This window comes from Vicugna pacos, chromosome 11 (genome assembly GCF_048564905.1).
Source record: "Vicugna pacos chromosome 11, VicPac4, whole genome shotgun sequence".
Classification (NCBI taxonomy): Eukaryota; Metazoa; Chordata; class Mammalia; order Artiodactyla; family Camelidae; genus Vicugna; species Vicugna pacos.
In genome coordinates this window covers 76,588,866-76,606,094 of record NC_132997.1, presented here as the reverse complement: position 1 = coordinate 76,606,094, position 17,229 = coordinate 76,588,866, and the positions used below count along the sequence as shown (strand labels likewise).

The 17,229-nt window shown below is 43.3% G+C and overlaps 1 protein-coding gene across 1 annotated transcript in view; it reads left to right on the top strand.

Moving 5' to 3' along the window:
- The first annotated feature begins 3,024 nt into the window (after positions 1 to 3,024).
- PKD2L1 (polycystin 2 like 1, transient receptor potential cation channel) overlaps positions 3,025 to 17,229 on the top strand; it is a 47,634-nt gene continuing 33,429 nt past the window's right edge. Inside the window, 2 exon segments of the mRNA XM_031682733.2 lie at positions 3,025 to 3,544; positions 4,073 to 4,186. Coding sequence (XP_031538593.1) covers positions 3,310 to 3,544; positions 4,073 to 4,186 — 349 coding nt within the window. The 5' untranslated portion in view covers positions 3,025 to 3,309.

The window sequence follows — 17,229 nt, the reverse complement described above, 5'->3', positions numbered from 1 at the left end:
CTACTGTTTATGTCTATGGGGGTGAAAAAGGTTGAGTCACTATGTAGAACACAGAAAGTGGTCTACAGCTTGCCTCTCCCTGTAGAACCTGGACTGTGAATCACCCCAGGGTTTCTTTCTCTAAAATACAGAAAGTGTCTTATCCCAGGGGAACTTCTATGGAGAACTTACAAGGAGATGGACCCAGCTTTCCATTCTCTAGGCTTTGATGTCTCTGGAGTCTTTGTCAAGGCCTAGTAGATCTGGGTATCACTGAAGAAGCTGGCTGGGATGGGGATGTTGTAAAAAGGAAACGGACGGGTGGTGGGAATGGGGTGATCAACCCTCTTGCTGGTGTCTGCATGAGGATGGTATGTGACCAAAAAATTAATCCCAGTGAAGCAATGAGACCAATTCACCAAGGGGATAAGAGGCTTCATGATGAAGAGGTGCTTTTGCTTTGGATAAGCCACAAGGCTTGACATGTAGTTTTGAAACTCTTCTAAGATGTGCTTTCATTCAAAGACCACTTGTGTTATACTCTTCAGCTGAAATGCTGTCATTCCAATCTGTCAGTGTCAGCTGAAATAAAATGGGTGTGGACACAGAGAGTCCTGGGACCCTTGTCCCTCAGAGACAATGACAACAGAGTCCTGGCTGAAGGTGGCTGTTAACCATGAACTGTTGTATATGAGTGGAATGCACAAGGATGAACGCTATGGTATGATCATTACATTTGTTGTGTGCTTCACAGTGCACAGTTTATAAAGACTTCTATTTTAATTCTAAAATTGTCCTTTAAGTCAGCAGGGCAGGCCTTGTTCTCAACACTGTGTAGGTTGATACCCCAAGTCTCAAAAGAGACTTGCCCCAGGGCATACAGTTAGTGTGTTGCTGAGCCAAGAGTTAGACTGAGGAGTTTTGTTTTCAAGTTCAAGCCTCTTGAGTTTTGCTGAACTAGTTAGAGGCAGCCTGAGCCACAGGACTCCCATGAAATGGGTTGCCCTTTTTAACAGAGCAAAGTCAAGTGCCAGTAGAAACTTGAGGGTGTGGAGAACTGCTGGCCATAAGATCATCAGCAGATCCCACTTTATTACCACATTTCCAACTTCTTTAGTAAGACTAAATAATCCTCAGAGTGCAGAACACCTCTTGAGAAAATTTCTCAAGTTCTGTTGCATAATGCATGCTTCCCAGGAGCATTGTAGGTTGATCAACACGTGGGAAGTGCTCAAGACTGAGGAGGGAAAAGAATGCTGGCTAGGTAGGTGACCATGACAAGTTCCACACCCCTGGCCTTAAGCTCCCGGGGATCTGGGACCTGTCTTGTGATGAACCTCCTGAAGTCCATCCAAACCCCTGCTGATCCTTTAGAATACAAGCCTCCTTCAGGATACAAAATGACCCCCTAAAGCAATCAGAAGCCAGTTCCTGTTCCTCTTCCCACTTCTCTGGACTATACTGCTAGCTTCTTGTTTCTCACCTCTGTCCCAAAGTTCAATTTTACAAGCCACGAGTCCTTTTGCAATTGTTTGAAAAGTGTGTGGGTGAGAGGGGAGCAGCTCCTGTTCCTTCACTATGAGGGGATTTCAGACAAAATATTCAGTACAGGCCCAATCCCTTACCTTTTATCTTCCCAAAGAAAATAAACACCTGGGAGTGTGTCTCACTAGCCAATAAAATGAAGAGATGGAAACTCCTCCATCTAGGAAAGCTCACAGAGTGGCCTTAGCTCCAGCCCAGACAGAGAGTTAATTCCCTTAATAGTATCTGAGCCTGAGGCAGGAGATCCATGCAGCAGACCCAGGTGTAGGACAGCAACTCATTTTTCAATCTTGTCTCAGATGTTGAGGTACACTTATTTATCAAGGAGCTGAGCCCAAGCCTGGGTCGTCTGGGATCAGGACCTCTTTAAGGGGACACTTCAGACTGGTGACTTCCACCAGGCTGATGTTTTACTGAGCATGAAGGTGAGCTTCAGGCCAGTGCAGCAATAAAGGAGCCCATATGGGGAACCAGGAGTTGGAGAGAGGGCAGTCCCCACTCCAGCCATCAAGGAGGAAGTAACCACCTGCACTTGTGGGGCCAACCCCATTCTGGGCCACCACACATGCCTGTAGGTGAGCCAGGGCAGGTGATCAGAGGCCAGAGCTGGGCATAGTCAGGGATGTGCTTAGGAGGTCCTTGCCAGGGTTTTAATTCAGAAGCCAGAGACGGGGGGAAAAAAGCAGATCAGATGAGCATTTTGTGCTCCCGTTTACAGTTCTAGGTCCAGTACTAAGCAGAGCCATAAGGTAAGATTGTCAGCTGAGCAGGGTCCAGTTATACACTCCCCTTAAGGAGTTCCAAGCCACAGGGTCCTTGACCTTTGCTCTGTGATCCATTTTCCAATCAGGGCTTAGCCTTCAAGGCTTAACCTCTTCCTTAGGCTGAGCCCCACACCCTGAAAGAAGACCTTTCTATCAGTGTAGCTCACCCATAAGCTGCAAGAGGGCAGATCTCAGAAGAAAGGATACAGATAATCTAGAATTCTGTAGGCTTTTCCCTTCTTCAATGGTCAGAGACCCTGTTCCTCAAGTATCTGAAACAGGGGGTCCTCCTGCCACAATCCTTTTCACCCAGCTGTGGAGGTGGAGTGAGGGATGAGAGCCCCCCTTCTCCACCCAACCAGGGGACAGCTCAGGGTAAGAAGGTAAAAGATCCCTGGACACCATTGGCCGAGCCTAGGAGGGAGGCAGTGCATTTTAGTCTCCCTGCCCGGCCTTGGTCCCTACCCCGATCCATGGCAGCCCTTTCAGGAAATTTAGTGGAAATTAATTCAGACCTGCAGTGGAGTCCGCCAGCCTCCCTCTTCTCCCAGCTCCTCCCAAGGCGCTTTCATCACCTTTCTGTCAGACTCGGACCATCCCTCCTGGGCTTCATCTGCAAGCAGCCCTCGTCTCCCTGCGAGCACTCACCTCTTTCACCCCTTCTTCCTTCCAACCCCAGTCTCCACATCCTCCTGTTCCCCCTTCTCCCTCCTCAAGCCCCTGCCTCCCAGTTGCCTCCCACCCTCTTTCTTCTTGTCCCTGGCACTTGCAGCAAGAGGGAGAGAGAAAGTCCCTGACAGGATTGACCGTCACTCCCCATCCTCCCCCTCTTCTGCTCCCTCCGCCTAGCAGGTCCAGATTTCTCCCTACAAAAGGCTGGAGGCAGAGGCTGTGTGAGACCAGCTGCCTGCACCTTCCCTTTCCTTTGCCTTCTGCTGGCTCGGTTGGGCTGTGTCTTTGTTTTCTCTTTCTCCAGGTGAGAGTGGGTACCTGAGGTACCAGGTCCTCCTCCTCATTCTCCATGAATGCTGTGGAAAGCCCCGAGGGACAGGAGCTGCAAAAGCTGGGGAGCGGAGCCTGGGACAACCCTGCCTACAGCGGTCCCCCCACCCCACCTGGGACACTGAATATCTGCACCATTTCCAGTACGGTGCCCCCCCCACCCCAACTCGAGAAGCCTAAAGATGGACCCCAGGGAAAGATACATAAGACCCTGGTGTCCAGTTGCTGCCTCCAGATCCGTCATGGCATCAGAGGTACTTGGTAGAGGGGGCATTCTCCTGCTATCCCAGAGTCAGGAGAAGGGGTCACCAGAAGCTTTTGGAGGGGGATATGATCTGAAGAAGAGGTGGAATCTCAGTGTCTCTTTGGTATTAGAGAATTATCTGTGTTAGAGCTGAATGCCGCAGAATACAGAAGTCAGGTGGTCTCCCAAAGAGAAAGCCTAGTACAGTCATCTCTGGGGGCCCAGAAGGTTATGTGGAGGCTAGTTTGAGAGAAGACATGGATATGCTGATCCCCTGGACAGCCCTACGTGGAACAAAGACTCCTTTCTGTGCCTTCATTCTCTGTAACCCAGCGCCTTCACTCCTGTCTACCTCAGGGTGTTTGATGGGGAAGGAGAGTCATAGGTGTGGTTAGAGTAGCCAGATTCAGTGAAAGGATAAGATGATGGGGAAAGGGGCTGGGGTGGAAATGGGAAGTCAGTCCAGGGACACATGTGTGGGGTAACTGGGGGGACCCCTGCTGTTGGGAATCTTAGGCATCTTTCCAATGTCCCTTAGGACTTTGGGGAACAACCTTGACTGAGAACACAACTGAGAACCGGGAACTTTATGTCAAGACGACCCTGCGGGAGCTTTTGGTGTACATCGTGTTCCTGGTAGACATCTGTCTCTGTGAGTAACACCTATCTCTGAGCACATCTGTCTGTGAGAAGCATCTATATGCACAACTATGTACATACCTCTGTGGGCAGCATCTATGGGGACAGCATCCGTCTGTGTGAGCAGGCTGTACCCGAAATCTTTAGATCAATAATAACATTCTATTGTGTACCTTTTCAGCTTAAGATATTTTGATTAAAAAGGGTTTGTCACTGAGTTCAGAGGAAAAAGGCATATTGTTGGAAAACTTTTAATAAAAGTTGCTTTGTCAAGAGTTACAAGGGGAATCCACTTTTTAAGTTCAGGTTCCTGGTACCTACTTAGCTGTTTTCAATCAGCAGGTGGAAGTTTTCACCCTTCCATAAAAAATGGAAGCCACTCCTTTCTGTTTGGAAAAATATGGTTTGGTGGGTTTCATGTAGTTATTATACAATGTCTGATCTGCATTTCTTTAGAGGCAGGAAGAAAAATATTCAGCTCAGATCCTTGATAAAAGGGTTAAAGATGCAAATGGTGTGGTGGTCAATACAGCTACGGTTCTCCCATGTGAGGGGCCGCCATGCCACAGGCATTGAGGGAAGCTCATCTGAAGCTGTAGCTATAGGTGCACACTGGGAAGGTTTGGTCTCCAAGTTGAGAGGCCAAGTGAAAAGATAGATCGGTGAACTATGGAAGGATAGAGTCAAAGAACTGTAGATAATAATAAAGATGGAGCAAACATGCCATGAGGCCGATAGGTAAGCATGCTTTATACTTAGTTAATTGTTTCTTTAAAATTTTGCGCAAGTGAATTTCAACTAGTCTCCTAGAATTGTATGTATAGGTGTGTGTTGAGTGAAGTGGCAACTTGAACCATACAACTAAGGTGTCTCCATTTCTAGGTGGCTCTGTACCCCAGCTAGTTCTTTTTAGGATGCATGGGTCTTTTGCAAGTAGAATCTGAAAGTCTGATAACATAAGTTTTGGTTACAAATTTCACTGCCTTTATGAGCCATCCACATTTATTTGAGCCCTCTAGGAAAGCTGAGCAGAAAGCACTTGCTTTTGGCTGTCCTCTGTTGAGACTCACTTCATGGGGATGGAGGGGACAGTGCTGAGTGTTTACCACAGGCCTTCAGCATGGAAAGAAAGGAGACAGTACACGTGGGGAATAGGAGTCGACCCAGTGTACATTCTTTGGAGCCCGTTTCAGCAAATGACTGTCAGAAATTCATTTGTTGACATACTGATTTTTCGTCTTAACCATCTGCTGGGAAGGACTATGACAGACTATGACAGGCAGAGCCTGTCTGTATAAATGACTCAAGTGTTTCTATTTTCAGATTAGCCTTTGGAGCAAGATTAGGAAGTTTCTAGCTCTCCAAAGTTAGGGTGAAGTATGCTTGCTCTTTTGTATGGGACTGGAGAGAGTGAAAGCTTGGGTTCTGGAAACCCAGAAGTCCAACCCACTCGTGTTCTCCACTTTTTGAGATCTCAATGTACTGTCCATTGCTAGAGGGACTGTGACTTGCCAAAGTCTGAGTCATAAACTCGGTCTGATAATTATAGAATCCTTGAGTGGCCAGAAGCTTTAGAGGTCATCTAGTTCAAGGATGCAGAAATCTTTTCTCCATGATCCCTCCTGTGGTGCTCTGTCAGGTGACCAAGCAGCCGCATCCTGGGGAGCCTCCATGGGGGTTTCACTTCTTCATGGGGCATCCCTTTTACTATTGGGCAGGTGTATTTCCTTCCATCCATGGAGCTCCCTTTTCTGTGCCAGACATTGGACTGAGATAGGCAAAGATAACTGATTCTTAGACCTTTCAAGGGCTCACCTTCCCCTCTCGAGAACTTTCTTCTATTGAGCCATCTACTTCCCTGTTGCTCTCCGAAGCGACAACCCTTCAACTGTGTGAATGAATATGTTTATCATGTTTCTCCTAGGTTGTCTGTTCTCTGGATTAAATATCTTCTAATCTCTCACTAAATCAGTAATTATAATATGGTTTCTAGAGGTGGTATTATGCAGAGATTGAAGGCAAGGGTTCCGAATATACACAGTCTTGGGTTCAAACCCCAGGCTCTACCATTTACCAGTTGAGGGACCTTGACTAAGTTGCTTAACTTCTCTGAGTTTCAGCTTTCTCATCCGTACCTATCCAATCCAATAGGATTATGTGAGGTTTACATGAGGTAATACCCATGCAGTCATTACCTCAATGTCTGGCATATAGTAAAAAATATTCCATAATGCTCACCATCTTAGTTGCCTGTCTCCAGTCCTGATCTAAATGTGCCCAGTACTGGACAAAGTCCTCCATGGGTGATCTGACCGGTGTAGAGTTCTGTGATGCTGTTACTTCAGTTGTGTGCATATTTGGGGAATCTGTGATGACATGCAGAGGAAGTGATGTCTGAACTAAAATCTGAAAGATGAGGGGGATTTAGCTCCCCAAAAATGTGGTGAAGGCAAGGGAAGTTTCTGGGAAGAGAGAACAGCATATGCCAAGCCCCAGAAGTGACAGAGGGCACCGTTTAGTGAGAGTGCATCAGTGCAGCTGGAGCAAAGAGTTTGAAGAGCAAAGAGGTAAAAGATGACAAGGCTGGCCATTTAAGCATGAGTGGGTCATGAAAGGCCTTATAAGTTATGATAAGGAATTGGGATGTTATCCTGCGTACCCTGGAGGGGAGGCATTGAAGATCTATAAACACAGGAGTGACATGATAAATCTTGAGTTCTTCTAATTCTGGGAAGAGGACAAAAGCCTGGATTTGGGGTCAGAGAATATCTCTGGGGAAGTTGAGTGAAAAAGATAGTCCTGTGCTAAGTATAGGAATGGATATTTTATTTAACCCTCACAACAACCTTATCAAGGCCACTGAGTCAATTTAGTGGAAGTAAAGCACGCTGGTTAAGCACTAGAACTTTGAAGCCCCAGAGGGTTCAAGGCCTGGCACTTCCAGTTATCAGCTGTGTGGTCCAGAGCAAGTTTGCTAACCTTGGATAACTTGGGTAACGATCATATCCACCTAATAAGATTGTTGTGAAGTTTAAATAAAATGGCCCATGAATATGCTCAGCACAGTGCCTAACACATGATAAATAATACATACTATTATTTTCAGTTCACAACAGACACTACAAAACTGAAGTGGCATGAACCCAACCAGTGATGGAGGTTGAGGGAGAATTAACCTGATACCTTCAAACTTCTGAAAACCTCCAACTCCTATGAAATTGGGCTCTCAGTAAAGACCTTGAAATCATTAAACTACCTGAAGATATACCATTAACTGCCTTTGACTTTGAGAATTGAAGTCCCTGTCCACAAAGTACCAGCCCCCTCAAGAACTATCTTATAAAAGAGGATTTGGAGGCCTTCACATTCTGATCACTCCTACAGCACGTAACAAAATGATACTAACACCAGGTTCCTAGACACCATCCTGTTCCAGTCCCTTCCTTCCTTCAGGCAGATCTTCAGGCAGTGTTGAGCTGATATTGTCTCAGTAGGGCTTTTTTGGTGCTCTCCAAGGTCCTCACCTTTGTGGCCTCCTCACCTTTCTGGCCTCTCAGCTTTTTGTCTGCCTCCATGAGTTCTGGCCACCTGCAGCTAGACTATGTATTCTCAGTCGGAATGCTATAGTCCCCAAAGGGGTGGAAGTAGTTTCTTGGATGGCAAGAAATATCCCACTTAGATATTTCAATAGCTTTTGGCTCTCCAAAGGGCCACAGTACATAAGCAAAGGTAGAGTATTAAAATGTAATTAGAATTGTGGGTGATTAGGATAAAGTGTCTAAAGAGGCTCCTGGGTTGGAGTACAGTACAAAAAATTGTTAAGAAACACTAAACTAGACCCACCTAATTTTGCTAGTCAGTGTGCTAAGCTCTCCTGCCAAAGGACTGGGATACGAGCCCTGGCCTTAGAATCTGGCATAAAGTAGGGCGGCTGTTATGTTGTTCAATCAGGATGCTGTCTTTTTTGTTTTAATATATTTTTATTGAAGTATAGTCATTTTACACTGTTGTGAGGATGCTGCCTTCTAAGAGCTGCCATGACATGTGGTTGGATATGCACTTTACTGGTTTGCTTTTCTCTATCAGTTCCTACGACTGGGTTCAGGTGCTCCAGGACCCATATTTGGTCTTAAGATAAACCCTGTGGCATAATGGAGAGACAGGAACACTGGGGTCAGACAAACTGGATTCAAATACCAGCTCTTTCACTTACTGGTTTTGTGACTTTAGGTACTTCCTTGCTGGTAGAACAAGGTTGACAGTATTAATCTTATGGAGATAGCATGTGTAAAGAATCTAACACCATTATTGATAGTAATTATCTTTGTGTTATCTAGTGGAATTTCAGAATACTTGGTCTTTTAGATTGGTTGTTAAAAATACCTTTCAATAAAAAAGCAAATATAAAAAGGCTATATACTCTGTGATTCTAACTGTATGACATTCTGGAAAAGGCAAAACTATGATGATAGTGAAAGGACCAGTGGTTGCCAGGGTCCAGGGGGAGGAGGAGATGAACAGGTGGAGCATAGAGGATTTTAGGGCAGTGAAACTACTCTGTGTGACACTATTATGGTAGGTACATATCATTATATATGTGTCCAAACCCATAGACCGTATAACACCAAGAATGAAGCCTGAAGTACAGACTTCGGATGATAATGATGTGTTAACATAGGTTCATCAATTATAACATGAACCACTCTGGCTGTGTGTGTGTGGACGTGAAGGGTATATCGGAAATCTCTACCTTCCATTCAATTTCTCTTTGAACCTAAAAATGCTCTAAAAATTAAAGTCTAGTTTTTTAAAAACATCTATTTGAAAAATACCTCTCAAATTTGTACTTGGCTTCACATTTAGGGATAGTATCATTTGAGCAGCATCCACTTCTGACATTAAACCTTTAAGGCATTTTCTCCAAAAGACCTCAGTTTATCACAACCACTACCACCATCATCATTATCATCAACAGCACTAACAGCAAACCTTTATGAAATAATTTTTCAATGTGCCTAGCACTACACCATGTACATTATCTCACTGACCACTCCCAATAAGTCTACGAAACTGGTTCTCTTATCACTATTTTACAAATCAGGAAAGGTTTAGATATCGCAAATAGCCCAAGGCCACACAGCAGGTAAGTGGCAGAAGCAGGAATCCAATTAGGTGATTGTTAGCCTGACTCAAATTCCGAGCAGACTCTTTGCATGCAAATATGCTACACATTAATTATTGTCACCCATCAACATCTTAGCAAGAGTAACTGCCTGCCCTACCCTAAAAGAAGCAGACTCTCGAGAGAATTCTACTAGCTGATTACTTTTCTTTTTATCACTGTATTTAAAAGGTGATATCAAAACATTAAGGAGCATTTTAAAATATAATTCACCCTCAATCGACCACCACAACATCAAAGATATTCTCCCATTACCAGTCTTATCCATATATTTATATATTTGGCCTAGTTGTATCATATTGTACAGTTTCACTTACAATTATATCATAGTTCCTCATGTTTGTAAGTAATTTTTATATTTTCATTTTAATGACTACATTCACACCACAGTTAACTAAAATATATACTATACATGCTGCTTTTTTCCCCCACTTTTGTTCAATTATTGCCTTGGAATTTCCAGGGAGAGAGATTACTATGCCAAAGACAAAAGTATCTTCTTAGTGCTTGCTATGTGTTGTCATTTTGCCTCTGTAAGCAATCATACTAATTTATGATGCGGCTAGTACTGTAAGATCACACCAATTTTGTCACAACTTCATCAACGTTGGATATTCTCATTTATAATTTTTATTATTCAATAGGCCTAACATAGTACAATTTGCCTTAATTTGTTTGTCTTTGATTACTACTGAGGCTAGACAGTTTTCTCGTGTTTTAATATTTATGTATTTATTTTTGTATAAATTGCATAAGAAATATGTCTTAAGTGGGGCAAGGAATAGGATTGGAGGTAAAGTTTGGCACATTAGACCCTAGGTGAGGGGCCAGCCATCAAGGGGCTCATTTCTCAGATGTGGGTTCCTGGGGCTGGAAAGAAAAGTCAGCTAAGCCAGGCAGCACCTGCACAGCAATTTGGCCTGGGATGGGCCCTAGTAAACTATAATGGTCAATCGTATTGACCCTATTTCTTCTCCTTTATGTTTTATTCTAGGAACTAGGTAGGTTTAGACACTAGGGCTATCTGGAGTCTCATCCGGCTAAAATAGATCTATCTTTTTAACACGGGCATTGTGGGCAAAGCTATCAATCTTTTCATAATAACCATATCAGGTGTGCAACCCTTTAAACCTTACAAAGAGCTTTCACATCTATTGTCTCAGTTGATTCTGACTGCAATCCTGTAAGGGATAGATATTATTTCCGTCCCACAGATTAGGAAGCTATTGTTATTGTCATTATGTAGTCCAAGAATGATCAGTAATTCAGAACGGTCTCTGGTGGGTAGAGTCCATCCTATTCCTGAGCAGAGAAGCTGCTAGGGGGGTGATCTTCCTGCTTCTGCCCCTTCCCTCCCACTATCATGATAATTCTGAAAGGACTTCCAGCCCTTTGTCTTCTTGGCAGGATGGCTGTAGCCTTTTGTTGATGGAGGAAACACTGAAGGTCTTTGTGTGGAAACAATGGCTGTTTGTTTTAGGAGACAGTATTGTTATCTCAAAGGTGCACCTGGGACTGGCTCCCATATAGGAGCGGCTCTGAGCCAGGACAAGGCTGGGTCTGGTCACCATGGAACTGGGGGGGAGAGCAGAGACCCTTGGCCTTTGGTGACTTGCATCTACGCAGCCATTAATGTCAATTGGATGTTCTTTATCCATCACTGGTTGTAAGGAAATGCATGCCTCTGTTCACTCTGCTTTTTTTTTTTTTTGGTGGATTTTAAGGTTCTGTTCATAGACTGGTGAATCTTGCATTAACAGGAAAGCCTAAAGTAATCTTGGAGATCAAGAATAATAAGTCTTTTTTTAAATTGTGATGTAATTGACATATAACATTGTATTAGTTTTAGGTGTAAAACATGATGATTTGATATACATATATATTATGAAATGATTACCACAGTAAGTTCAGTCAGCATCCATCCATACATAGGTACAAAAATTTTTTTTCTTGTAATAAGAATTTTTAAGATCTACTCTCTTAGTAACTTTCAGATATACAATACAGTATTAATTATTATAGTCACCATTCTGTACATTACATCCCCAAGACTTATTTATCTTATAACTGGAAATGTGTACTTTTGACCACCTTCACCCATTTTGCTCACCTCCTGGCTCTGGTAACCACCAATCTGTTTTCTGTATCTATGAGTTCAGGAGTTTTTTTGGTGTTTTGTTTGTTTGCTTTTTAAGATTCCACAATTAAATGAGATCATGCAGCGTTTCTCTCTCTCTCTCTCTCTCTCTCTCTATGTACATATGTACACACATTACCTTTTCGTTATCCATTCATCCATCAGTGGACACACAGGTTGTTTCTATATCTTAGCTATAATAAATAATACTGCAATAAGCATAGGGGTGCAGATATCTTTTTGAGATAGTGATTTTTGTTGACTGTGATTAGGTTCTTGTCTCGTGGCAGAAAGAATTCAGAGACGAGATATGGAGGTTAAGAAAGTAAAGTGAGGATTTATTAAGGAATAGATAGTATGCTCTCAAGAGGAGAGTGGGCAGGCTCAGGTGAGCAGCTGCCCTGAGTTTCTTTGGCAAGTTGGTTACATAGAGTGCAAAAATGAGTGGGTGCAGTATTCATCGGGGAGGGAAGGGTTTGGAGTCATATTCCTTGATTTTTATCCCAACTCCACCTTCCTGAAGGCGGGAGGGGTTTTGTCCTTATTCAGTCTGGATCATCATGTGTTGGTGCATGGTGTCAGTGCCCTGTTGTTTACATGATGTATGGTTTCCTGCATTTTGCACCTTGCCCCTCTCTTTTTTTGTCCAATTCCTGCCATTAGGCCTGTGTCCCCCTTTCCTGGCTCATATCTAGCTATCTGTGTGCTCTAACAATTTCATTTCCTTTGAACAAATACCTAGAAGTGGAATTACTGGATCATATGGTAGTTATATTTTCAATTTTTTGAGGAACCTTCATAGAAGATGTCTTTTTTTTTGACAGAGCATACTTAGAATTAACAAAGAAAGGAACAGAAAACTATTGGAGGTTCAGGAAATGTCTGTGGGTGAGCCCCCATCCCTCATGTGGTTGTAATGATGGCAGAAGATAACTGATCACATAGAGTCATTACATTAGAGAAGGCACAATGGTGATAGAGAGAGCATGGGGCCTGGAATAAGATGACTTGCTTCAAATAATAGTGCAAGCAGTTATTAGACATGTGCCTTTCACAAGATATAGGTCAAGATACTTAAATCTCTGGAATCCTTGATTTCCTTGTACATAAAGTAAGGATAATGTCTGCCTTTGTGAGACTGGTAGAAAACAAATAAGGTATTTAACACAGTGCCTGGCATATAGAGGGCTTTCAATAAATATCAGTTGTCATTCTGTTAGCGGATAGAGGGACCCCTAAATTAGGAAGCTCACCAAAGTGTGGGTCCTTGCCAATGGCTGTGAAAGAATTCACACAGCAAACACAGAGGGACAAAGTGAACGGCCGCTTTGTTATTCAGAAGGGGAAATGGAAGGAAAGAGTACAAGCAGAGAGAAGGAAAGAAGGGAGAATCGAGCGGGGAAAGGAAGCGCTGGAGTGGGGAGCCATCAGCCAAGATGGCCAGTGGGGACAGCTCCAGCCCTGGATGGGCTGCAGGGCCTTTTGTTAGAAGGCTCTGCCATCATTGTCTTCATTCAGGTGCTGGTATTAATAATTTTCTGCTACAGGCTCCTTCCTCCCTCAGAGCTCAGCCCTGAAACAAAAAGCAATTAGTAGAAACTTTGGCAGCGACAAAGGAAGAGATACAGGGGTATGTCCTTGGATTTTAAGGAGCCAGCTGTGGAATAAGAGAAATGTCCTACCTTTTCATCAGCTGGCAACTTCCTTTCCCTTGTTAATCAGTCAGGTCAGTAAGCCTGCCTAACCACCTCTCTCACCTACCCCCTGAGAGACTTCATACTCAAGAATCTTGGGAAAATGGACGGAGGGCTCTATCTTCTGTAGTTGCTTCCGGCTGTACAGGGGTGTAGGTCTGCCTACCAGGGTAGAAGTCTCTTTATCTTTTCTGAATCCAGATAACCTGACCCTGGGATAGGCTTCCATCCATACAGCAGCAGAATCTTATTTTGAAGCTGCTGGAGATGATTTGAAATGAAGCAGAAAATTATTTGGATTAAAAATGGCCCAATAAGCCGGGCTAACAGGATAATAATGGCAGAGCCTAAGAAGGGCAATAGCCAAGGCAAGACATTGGGCATTTGCCCACCAAGTTCTTCATCCCATTTTCTGATGCTTTCTTTCTGCTCTAATAGACTTCTGATCTCTTCTTATACCTGCTCTGATTGATTATAATCCCCTGTGTGGCCAGGTTTAGGGCAGGCAAGGGAGAAAGAAATGGATTTAAATGTTGTGTGGCCTTAAGAGCTCGATTTTCCATGTAGAGATTGCTGCCTCTTGGTTTCCACCACAGCGTATGATTGGGAGGGGCTGGGATTCCTGATAGGTAACACTTGTTGGAATTTCCAGATTTACTTAGGAACCAGGAGGCCATGGTATGATTTTTTTTTTTTTTTTGGTCATCCAGAGCAGAAAAGGGGTACTCTGTTGATTCTAAACAGTTTTTATTTCTTCTCTGCAGCTGCCTCCTGAGACTTAGTTGAGGGAGGGGCAGAGGTATAATCTTGAGGACAAGAGCCTTGGTAACAAAAAGGAAAGTTGCTTTAACCTCCCCAAAAAAACCATCTCCAAAAATTCTGTTCAGCCATGACAGTTTTAAAGGGAAATGGGGGAGTAATCTCAGTTAATCGTTGAGATAGGTGGTCAGAGTTGTTGCCATCCCCCAATGCCTGCAGGCTTGGCCTAACCAACTGCTTGAGCCTGCTCTTCTAAGACTTGGGGAGGCCTGGGAGACTTCAGTTTTTCTATAAACAAGAGGCAGAAGCTGGGGGGATGGCCTACAAGGTCCTGTTCCCTTTCAATTCCCCCTTTTCTTTGATATTTCTCAGTCTTGAGGAGAACAGGTGTTGGTCAAGAAGGGGATAACATTTTGGATAGACAGAGAAATCATAAATTTAGCAGAGTAACTCAGTTTTAGGGGGACTTGGCTTCAACCCCCCTTTTTCTTTCAACCTTCCCCAAATCTTTCAGGGAATGGGGCAACAGCCATTCTGGCTACTTCCTACTGAAACAGGGAGTAATCAGTTCGGGGAATAGACACCGAGTTGGAAATATTCCAGAGTTTTGAGTCCTGAATCCAAGTCTAATATGATTAAGAATCAACCCCTTGGTCCTCCATTTTGGTGTAACATCCAGTTAAAAGTAGGAATGACAACCCGAACTTTAACAGACAAAATAGATCTCATTCCCTGAGGAATTCAGGATAATAAGCCTGAAACCCAGTCTGGACCTGGCACTTTGGGGAGATTTGTAGCCAGGTAGCCAGTTGTCTAATTTTAACTTCTGATGTGGTATTTACATGTATATAGTAGGAAGTGTTGACCACTATACGTCTCCCTTTTTTGTTAATATCTGATCTAAAGCAAGTTCGTTGTCTAAAAACTTAGTAATTACAAGAAGAGACCTTGAAACCATAAGGTTGCAGCTATCAGTTTCAAGCAGACACTGTTTTGAAAATGGCTGGTGATGTTCCAAGTCTGACACAGCTCTGAAAACTCAGCAATAGGTAAACATGTCTGAAATCACGTCTAAGATGGTTACTTAGTTTTACCTCGGATGTCTGAAGTACAGTTACTCCATTTTGACTTTCAAATGCATTTCTCTCCTTAACGGCCAAAGCAGATGTCACCTTGAATGATTTTAGTGCTTTTCTAGATATGAGAAGATGCAAGAATTTGGGCCCATAAAATTTTCTCCTGAACATATCTATCTGAACGCCTGTTTCACTAGTTTTCCCAGAGCACAGAGGGCCTCATTTCTGATCTCCACCCTGAACTCCTTTCAGGGTGTGATGAAGGTCAGCAATTGCAGTGGCTTGTGACCTAATCCTTGCAGAGGCAGATGGCAAGTGCCAACTTTAATTGGCAGGGACCCCCATGATCATCAGTTCAACCATGGCTTGGGAGGCATTTCATGACCATTTTGTCCAAAGGTGCTAGGAATGCTCATTCCTAAGTCAGGTGAGGATTTCACTCATAGGCCACTCAATGTGCTATTACTGGACTAGGCCCCTTATTAACAGCAACCAAAAGTCTCTGGACTTCCTGTCTTACTAGTCTGTCGGAGCCAGCCGACAACGAGCAGGTCCAGAAACCTGTGCTGCAGGACTGAGAAAAGAAAGACGACACTAAAAGGTGGGGTTGAGAGGGTCGCACTCTAAGTCTGCAAGACGCAAGACCAAGAATGGACGACGAGTTTATTTTCAGCAGTTAATTTATACAATTTCAACCAGCTAGAGTGTGCATTCTTTTACGTAGGCAAAGGCATTGTCTTCTAAACTTAAGACCACCTGATAGCGTGTAGTAAAATCATTAACTTGTGTATTGTTCCCATAAACCACCATAGCCTTAGATCAGTAACTTGTATGCTGACTGTATCTTCTTGCCCAAAGGCCATTAGTGTCTCATTAGCATAGGATGTTCCTGAGGTTTTAAGATTCCTTGGCGCAAACATCTCAAAGGGGTGGCGGGACAGAGATTGTCTTTGATAGATCAACCTCAAAGCCTGACGCTAGCACTCAGGATTTATTATCCTGTTTTGTGCCGGCCGTCTTCAGGTCATGAGTGGCTCCCCACAACTTCCCCTTTATTGTTTTAAAAACGCCAATTCATCTCAAACCTAGTACACCCTGCTAATTTTGAGACCGCCAATGGATGCGATTAAAAGCAAGCATGCACTGTATTAAAAATTCCGACAGGCAAGAAAGTATACAAGGAGCCATACAAATTAAGATCAAAATAATTATCACAATCACTAAAACATGTTTCCACCAATCACTTTTAAACCAATCAAACCACTGTGCTGAAACAAATGGCACAGGGGAATCCATATTTTTTATCTGCTCTTGCATATCTTCCATAGCTTGAGACACATTTCCAGATACATCTGGTATAAATACACAACATTCTACTTTAATAATAGCACAGGTTCCTCCTTGTGCTGCAGTAAGTATGTCAAGAGCCATCCTATTTTGTAAGACTGCTTTTCTCATAAATTTTAGTTCTGCATTTAACTCTTCTACAGCTTGTTTTACATCAGCCAATGCTTTTTGTGTAAAGTTCGTCAATGCATTTACCTTAGTCATAATATCAACATTTCCTAGAGATGGGATGAATATGGCAGCAAGGTAATCATACCATTTAAAAGCAGCTCTGCTCCAACGAGCGTGCAAATTAGGCATATTGGCAGGGACACCTTGTACTGATTTTACAATCCTTCCTGGTGCTATAACAAAACCCAAAGTACATCGTCCCACCCAACCAAGAGGCAGCCATGGCCATACATTAGTTCCACATATCCATTTTGTCCCATTAGGCGCAGCCCATCGATATCCAGGATTTGTCCAATCTGATCCAGGCCATTTAAAAGGTTTTCTGCATATAAATGTAACATCTATTGTCCATTTACAAAGTCTCTGTGATATATACCCCAAATACTTCCAGTCTTTCTTTGTTAAATTTCTCTCATTATACCCGCAAGGTTGTTCTTTTTGTTCCCAGCAAGTATCTGCAGGGTTAGTCAATTGTCCAGTCTCTGGGGTGATCCACATATATTCATCCCATATTTGATAATACTGTCCAATAAGACGTCCGGAAACATCTGCATCTCGTTGTTTAGCCTGTTGTGGGGCTTTTTCATAAATGTCCATGGCTTCCTCTTCTGTAGCATTAAGGTCAAAGAAAAATTCAGAATGCATAACTTTTATAGAGCACCAAACGAGTGCAGATACATTTTGCGGGTG